The sequence below is a fragment of the Anomalospiza imberbis genome, chromosome 5 (genome assembly GCF_031753505.1).
Source record: "Anomalospiza imberbis isolate Cuckoo-Finch-1a 21T00152 chromosome 5, ASM3175350v1, whole genome shotgun sequence".
Taxonomy (NCBI): domain Eukaryota; kingdom Metazoa; phylum Chordata; class Aves; order Passeriformes; family Viduidae; genus Anomalospiza; species Anomalospiza imberbis.
This window is the reverse complement of record NC_089685.1, coordinates 25,882,423-25,890,418: the sequence shown is the minus strand read 5'-3', so window position 1 is coordinate 25,890,418 and position 7,996 is coordinate 25,882,423. Positions and strand designations below refer to the sequence as shown.

General features: G+C 43.9%; 1 protein-coding gene across 2 annotated transcripts; it reads right to left on the bottom strand.

Moving 5' to 3' along the window:
• Positions 1 to 3,057: 3,057 nt before the first annotated feature.
• On the bottom strand, positions 3,058 to 6,762 carry GPR85 (G protein-coupled receptor 85). Of its 2 annotated transcripts, none has more exons than XM_068189951.1 (2): positions 6,624 to 6,762; positions 3,058 to 4,975 (listed from the first exon to the last, which is right to left on the bottom strand). In XM_068189951.1, exon 2 carries the CDS (start codon positions 4,798 to 4,800, stop codon positions 3,688 to 3,690), a length of 1,113 nt encoding a protein of 370 aa, XP_068046052.1. In that variant the 5' UTR covers positions 4,801 to 4,975; positions 6,624 to 6,762; the 3' UTR covers positions 3,058 to 3,687. The 2 variants fall into 2 exon arrangements, with proteins under 2 accessions (XP_068046052.1, XP_068046053.1); XM_068189952.1 differs by lacking the exon at positions 6,624 to 6,762 and adding an exon at positions 6,111 to 6,202.
• Positions 6,763 to 7,996: the final 1,234 nt, after the last annotated feature.

Genomic DNA, 7,996 nt, shown 5'->3' with positions numbered 1-7,996 from the left:
CTGCTGCCCCCTCCCCATTCTCATTTTTGTTTGCATAATATAAACAGCATCTACTTCATGAGCAAAGCCAAAAGAGAGATACCCAACATGCTAGCCAAGTGCCCTGAGATCCATGAACTCCAAAGGCAGCTGGAAGGAACTGGCAGTCCCTCTCCATCCTCAGGAAGGGAACCCAGACACTGACAAACCCTGGGAAGCTGCGGCAGTTTATCTGCTGGGAAGGAGGAATGGCTGAGACACTTCACAAGGAGCAGGAGAATGACAATACTCAGTGTATGAAACATTTGCTCTTGTAGAAGGATTCATGAAGAGGCTGATGAAGGGCCAGTGGGGCAACAGAGGGCGGGAAAGGAACAGGGGTAGACAGCCTTTTCTTCAGGAAATCTGTTCTTTTTTTTCCTCTCTCATCAGAAAATTGAAACTATTGACTTAACATTACCCATGAACATTAAAGATCAATGCAGATATAAAATAGCATGATATTCTTTGCTATTCTGAAAAGAAAGGACTAATCTACCAGCCCTGTATTCTACCTTTGGCAACAGCTTAACTCCTGTACTAATATGAAAGCAAAAGGCTCTTCATACAGTGACACAACAGTGTACTGAATTGGAATGAGCCTTCTTACTCCTTTGAATTTATACCTTAATACATTAGTTTTGATATGCTGACTAGGACCAAAATGACATTGATGGCAAAAAGTGCAAGCACTGCTTTAATTCATGTATACATTCAGTTCTTTGAGGAATCTCTCTAAACTACTTGACATCCTGTATCAGAGTGCTCCACCGAGTAATAGCATTGCATAAAATGTTACTTTATATGTTGGCTTTTAATTTCACTGACCATCACCTTGTCCTTTTAACACTGGAGAAAAATAAAACTAAATACTTCTGTCACAAGATTTCTTACTGGCACAATTCTTAAAAATCCACTTAATAAAAATACCTGCCCCTTTTCGGGTAGCAATACAGTATTGTCATATAGCCAAAGGAATTATATTCATATCAAAAGAAAAACATTTATCAAAATATTTGCTTTCAGGCTTGTTTACTGTTTATTATTTTAATTTACATCAGTTGCTCCTTGCAAAACTTCCAGGGAAATGATTAAAATTTTTTTTTCTTTCCCACTGCATAGTAAATACAGCCTTCTTAGTATTTCAGAAGTATAGTATTATAGAAATGCTAGGGCCTACTTCTGCTCCAAATGAAGTTAATGGGAAAACACCAACTGACTTTATTAAGAGTTAGGTCAGGCCCCAGATTTGCAGCTTTTGAAATTTCATAGTTGAAAATTTTCTGGCTAATCCTCAGAACTGACTACTTCTACAACTATATACTATTTACAGCTTTATTTATATGTACTTCTTTATTACAATATGTAATATCAATGTTCCTTGTAAAGGTTACTATTTTAAAGAAATTAGACTGAAGTTATTGCCAATCAACCTTTTAATAAACTTAAGTGGGATGACTTTCAGAATTTTTCTCAACATATGATTCCGTTTCTATTCACTCCTCCTGTCTTTGACAATTGCTTAACTACCTTAATTTCAAAGCCTTTTTCAGTGTAATAAAAGTGTCCTTTTGGTAGAAGTTTATTGGTCCCATTTCAAATTATGTTCTGAAACATTTCTATACTGATGAGGACTCATTATTTTGGCAATTTTTCTGTTTCAACACAGTATATAAAGCCATGCCTCTCAACCAATCAACCTCAGTATAAAAGTGTGAGGTCAAACAGATTGCTCAGCAAATCTTTGATCAAGTTGTCTGATCACATATAGACACAACTGTCTGAATTGTTGCATATGTTATATAATGTTATCATACAAATTTAAGCATTTGCATTATTGACTGCTGGTCGTGTATGCATATGTTAACTTGCTGGTCATAAAACTACAAAGGACAAGATATACCAATACTGAATTCAGACCTCTAGTCTTGTCTCTCCCAAAATTAAGAAAAATCTGTGTTCTTTATGACTGATCAACTCATGATTTTGTGCTTGAGTTATACACATTTTCTAAAATTAAACTGTGAAGTTAATGTCAAATACTGTGTTGTAACTTTAAATATAACTGACATATTAGAACAGATAGATGGGTAATTATGATAAACTACACAATAGTGCTACTGCAGATAATATCATTTATCAATCCTGTGGTCCCCATCATTCATGCATTTACAGTTTGGGAATACAGTGACTGCAAAGGATAATAATTCATAATGGCTACATTCTCAGTATTTCATGCTAGCTCACTAGTCAAAATAAAAAAGGTTAATTGTATAACTGGAAAAATGTAAAATTTTATTCCAAGAAAATTAACAAGCTACACAGGTAAATTTTGGCAAATGCAACTTTATATTGAAATCCACACATCTGTATCTTAAAGAAGGAAAGACTCACAGACTCTAATGTATTTCTAAAATACTAAGAAATCATATTATATGCTTTCACAAGTTAAAACTTAAATAATTTAAAACAACCAATACACCAAAATGTGCAGAAAATATAAACAAGACTGTGCCTTCAGTAGAATAAATGCTTCACAAATTGTGCAAGATATCATACTAAGGCTGCGGTCTCCCCATGACAGCTGTCTTAAAATATAAACATACATCAACTGCCTGTGTTTCTCAGAACAAACTAGAAAGGGCGGCACACCTAGAAAAAATCATATCATCCCAGTGATGTGCATATTGATTTTGGGAACCATTGGAGTAAAAAGGAAAAAAGAGGACTAAGTGATCTTTCATGCACTCCCAAATGACTGACCAGAGTTATTGATTCAATTTTCCTTGCTTATTTGCTTCAATGCTAAACAAAATGGAAGATACTAGATAACCCTTTAAGGCAACATGTGTTTATTCTGTATAATTATAACTGTTCAATTATGACTGGATATTACCATTAACGTTGCCTAACAGACTGATATCTAGCTTTTTAAAAAATATAAATAAGAGTCTATTAAACTTTATACCAAATCAGCAAAAAACACAGAATACAGTTAAATGTTAGTAATATCACTGTTAAGGAAAATGGTAATTAGAAAGAGTAATATATTTGGAGAAAAAAAATTAAAGTCAAAATCTGAACAAAATTACTGCTTTGGAATGCTCCCCAAAACTTACTCACAAGGCAAACAGATTTGTAAGTGTGATAATCCGATAATGCATGGCACATCTTTAATCAGTTACAGTACTTGAGTCCCCAGTTTTCAGTCTTTGCAAAATAATAATTGTATGAAATGTTTTAAAGGTCTTGAGATGTCTAAAATTAGTTTTATCAACACATTAACCTCATATCAACTTAATTTATTAAGATGTCCAATGCTAATCTTTTTGATGTTCTTATTTTATGTAGTGATATACACAGCATTTAGCACTGATACTTAGCACCTGCTACTTTCATAATCTAGATTTCAACCACATAAAGGAATTCAGGGCAGTAGTTCAGTCCTTTGTTCTTAATTACAAACCTTCAGCAGCGGTCAGCAGGAACATGTTTAGGTTTAAAACAGGATTAGAGGTGAGCTATTGCAGAGACTGCAGAATGTTGCCCAAATCCTTACAGCTGCTGACGTCCCATTCTTGATTTTCTCCTCAAGACATGGCTACAGGCCACAATTGCTTAGCAGAGAATGGTAGTGTTTCACAAGGCTAAAGATTTACAGATGCTCCCTCATATAACACAGTAAGGTTCCCTTGGTAACCTGGATTTTCTGCAGTAAAGAAGGGTTGTGCTGAAACAGCGCCTCAGCTCCCTGTTGGAGAAAATGCAGACAAAAGGATTGATTCCAGCTTGGGCAAAACTCATCCAGACAGCGGCCGTTAGAAATCCCCCAGGTACTACAGGCCCTCTTGCAAAAACTCTCCAGTAACAGGCTACCAAATAGGGACCCCACAAGGTCAGAAAGAGGAATGTCATGATGTAGAACATTCTGCTGATTCTCTTCTCCATTTTGAATTCATCTAAAACCAGTAGCCTCCTCCTGCCTGTGGTGTTCGCGTTTTGCCTGATTCCCAGCAAGGTTGGAGGTGTGGGACCCCTTCCGAATCCAGCCAGCCAATTAGCAGCTGCTTGACCACTCGCTCCAGGACCATGAAAAGTCCAGTTCTGGCTCACTGCTGCAACAAACTGGACTGGCTTCATTTTCCTGCGATCGTGGACAAAAAATATCAGCTTGAGGTAGACAAGCTGTGTGGCTAGGAGGATAAGGGCAAGAAGAAGCATAAATCCCAATGAATCATTAGCCCTGAAGGAACGATGCTGGAAAGTGCATTGGTCTTCCTCCCTAATGAATGAGTAGGTGCCCACATCTAAAACTGGGGGGAAAGCCATGGCTACAGAGAGAGTCCACACCATACAGATAACAGCCAAACAAGTCCAGAAGGTCAGTCTTTTCGTATAAAAACGGTGGTGGGCAATAGCTAAGTATCTCGTGACGCTTATGCAGAATAACATGAAAGCAGTGTGAAAGCAGGACAAAACCCCCAAAAAGGCAATCACTTTGCAAGTAAGAGTCCCATACGTCCACGTAGAGCCATTTTTTACCGAGGTGAAAACAAAAGGGAAACAAATCGCAGATCTGAGGATATCTGAGCAGCAAAGATCCAACAGGAAGTAGTAAGGAGCTCTATGCAAGGTCTTATCTTTGACTAGCAAAATGGAGATCAGAAGGTTACCCACCACACTGACTCCTATTATGAAACCCAGTGAAGTCAGTTTCAGAAAAGCTGTTAAAGGAGAGAGATTTTGCAAAATGTTGTCAGCTGCATGGCTGTAGTTCGCCATAGATGGATGGATGATATGTATATTGCCTCAGTCAAGTCTCATGATCTATATTTAAGAACAAGGAAAAAATAGATCCATACATCTTACTGAAAATGTAATCCACAAACAGAACTGATCTTGTGTCTAGTCATACAGTACATCCTCTTCTTTCTGATTTGTCATGCCATCAAAATATCTGAAAAAAAATTGAGCTATCAGTTCTTAAGTTAACACAAAATGATGTCAGAAAGTGCTAGCAAAGATGTTAATTTATGGAGAACCAAATGAAGTTGTAAATTTGAATACTATTGTTGGGTTTTAGAAAACATGAGGCTTTTATTTTTTACCAACTATTTAGTATAATTGACTGTTGGCAGATTTGGCTTGTTACAGTTTCATGACTGACCAGTGCCCCTTATATTTGGTAGCACATATAATTTCACAGTTAAAGCCTCAGAGATTTTATGAATCAAAAGATTCCCAGTTTGCAAGCCCAAGAGTTAATCACTGACATAGTTTTTAAAGAATCCCCAGAGACTGCTGATATTTTGACATTACCTACATTTATTTTATGGCTACAGTATTTGTCAATGTTTTAAGAGGCAACTGCTGTGTTGATATGGATCACACCCAAAGAAACCCTGCAGAATTTATGTTTTTTAACCCAAGTCACCAAAGCACATTAATCACACAGTGTTAGTTTATGCATTTTGTAAGAGAAGCACTACCCACTATCCCCCTCCCTTCCTGCTATAAACAATAATTTTATCATTTAGGCTTTTAGAGAAACAGGTATCTAGACAGTCGATAGCAGTATGCTTTAGGGTGTCGTCCCCCCGGGCCTCCCCCCCTTCCCCCGTGCTTTAATGCAAATCATTAAAGCCTCGACATAATTCATAGTAAGCAACGGCCAGTGTAAATACTGAGCAAAAACAGGCAGCACAGCCAAGATATAATGCCCACCCTTTCGGGAGGGCTAGTTTTGGTAATGCTTAAATAAGCATATGAATTGTTGGGGTTTTTTTTAAATTGTTTTTCTTTTCTTTTTTTTGTTAATTAGGGCTCCGTGATTCCCATTAATCCTCCCAGTGGATCGTACCGGAATACATTTCATGCAAGAAAATAAAATAAAGAGCTGTCTGTTGCTGCTTTTTTTTTTTTTTTTTTTTGGTGTTGTTTTGTTTTTCTTTTTTCTCCCTCCAGAGCCAGGGACAGGAGCCACAGCAGGCATGATCAGGCTCCTTCGTTATTCACACGAAGTGTTTCCTATGCCACCTCGGGTGTACAAAGGATATTCCCACTGAATCCCAGCAAAATCCTTCCATTCTTACCGTCCACAAAAGAGCCTGATTGCTGCTGTGTAAACAGAGGCTGATCAGATCATGGCATCGTTTTAAAACCATGAAATCAGGCTCCCCCTCCCCCCTCCCGCCAGCCCCGCCGCTCCCCCTCCTCCGTGGAGCTGTCCCCGCGGCGGCCGGCCCTGCCTCCGCACACACAGCCCGCACGCTCACACGCACCGGCACTGCTGGCACACTCACACCGCCGCTGACACACGCACTCACGGCCACAGCCGCTCCCCCACGCCCGGCCATGCAGGGCTGGACTGCGCCGCGCTGCGAGGCAGCCCGGGTGCCGCTGCCTGGCATCAGCCGCATCTGCCGGAGCCGTGCGAGAGCCCCCCGCGGCGGGGAGCTGGGGAGAGCGGAAGAGGCATTGTCTGTGAGGGCTTCCATCATGCCACTTCTTTGGAAATAAGCCCCGCACCCCTGAGCGGGAGAGCCCTCTCAGCACACACCTGCAGCGGCGGCAGCCCTCGGCGCCCCCAGCCCTTCTCCTCCTACCTGTTGGTGCCAAAGATCCCCACATGCCAGAGCTGCTCCTTCCCGCCGACCGGGGGCTGCTTTACCCTGGCGGTCTTTTCTATTCTCCTCTATCGTCATTCATTCTTCTTTCTCTCAATCTTTTCCTTTTTTTTTTTTTATTTCCTTTTTTTTTTTTTTTTTTTTTTTTTTTTTTTGCCTCGGTACCTTGGCTGAGGATCCAGTCAGTGGCTCGGGCGGCGCATGCTCGCCGCGCCTCCCCCCTGCGCGCCGAGCCCCGTCCTCCCCTGTCGCAGCGCCACAATCTCTCCCTGTAACGCAGCGGCGGCGGCCGCCTCAATGAGGGCACGGCAGGCTCGGCAGCAGCAGCTGCTGCTGTCTCAGAGAGGGCACAGCAACCTCCGCGGCAGCAGCAGCGTCCTCAGTGGTGCGCAGGCAGCCCCGGCGGCAGCAGCCTCCTCAGTGAGGGGAAGGCAGCATCCTCAGTGACGGGAAGGCAGCCTCCTTGGCAGCACGTTCCCATCGCGATGTATAGCCGAGCTGGATCTATTGGCGAGCCTGGGCAAGCCAGTGAGGAAAGGGAGGGGAAGGAATTAGGTCCTGCGTTCCTTGTTTATGCCTCTGGGCTCCCCCTCCCGCCCCATTCTCTTACGACGGGGGTCTGGAAGCGCCCGCCGCGCTGCGCGTCGCAGCCTGTCAGGAGAGGGACCGGGCGGTTTCTTCAGCTGCCGCCGCTTGATCCTCCCGCTCGTAACTCGTTTTCCTTCCTCCCGATTCCCACCCGGTGAATTCCTTCTTCTTGACCCTCGAGCCAGGGAGGGCTCCTTAAGGAGTGCCGTTGTTCGCGGAGGGCGCATTCGCCGCGGGGCCGTGAGGACACCGCACCTTTCCCCCCGGCAGCCCGTGGAGCAGCTTCCCGACGCGCAGCCCGAAGCCGGCGCAGAGCTGTCAGCGCGCTCGCTGCATGGCGGCAGGGATGAATCTGGTGTCAGCCTGTTCCGTCCGCGGCAGGGCCCGCGTTCCCCCTCGGCGCGCAGGGCGGCAGCGGCGGCCGCCGCGGAGGAGCGCCGCCCGAGCCGGCGGCCGGCGGGGATCGATCCCGAGCCGTCCCGATGATGTCATGCGGGCCGGTGGGCCGGGGCGGCGGCGCCGGGAGGCGGCGGGCTGTAGCCTGGGCCGCCGCAGGGGCCTCCCGCCGGCCCCCGCACCCGCTGGCACTGACTGACCCTCGCTGGTGCCACCGTGGCAAAACCAGGAGGAAGCGGGAAGGATTGGAATCCCTCCGCCCTCCCGCCTCTTCGATTTGTGTGGAAGTTTACCCGGGAGAAGTGGGAACATGAAAGCTATGCCCCAAGAGTAATTCGCTTTGGCTGCAAGGCATTTGAGGAACAGCT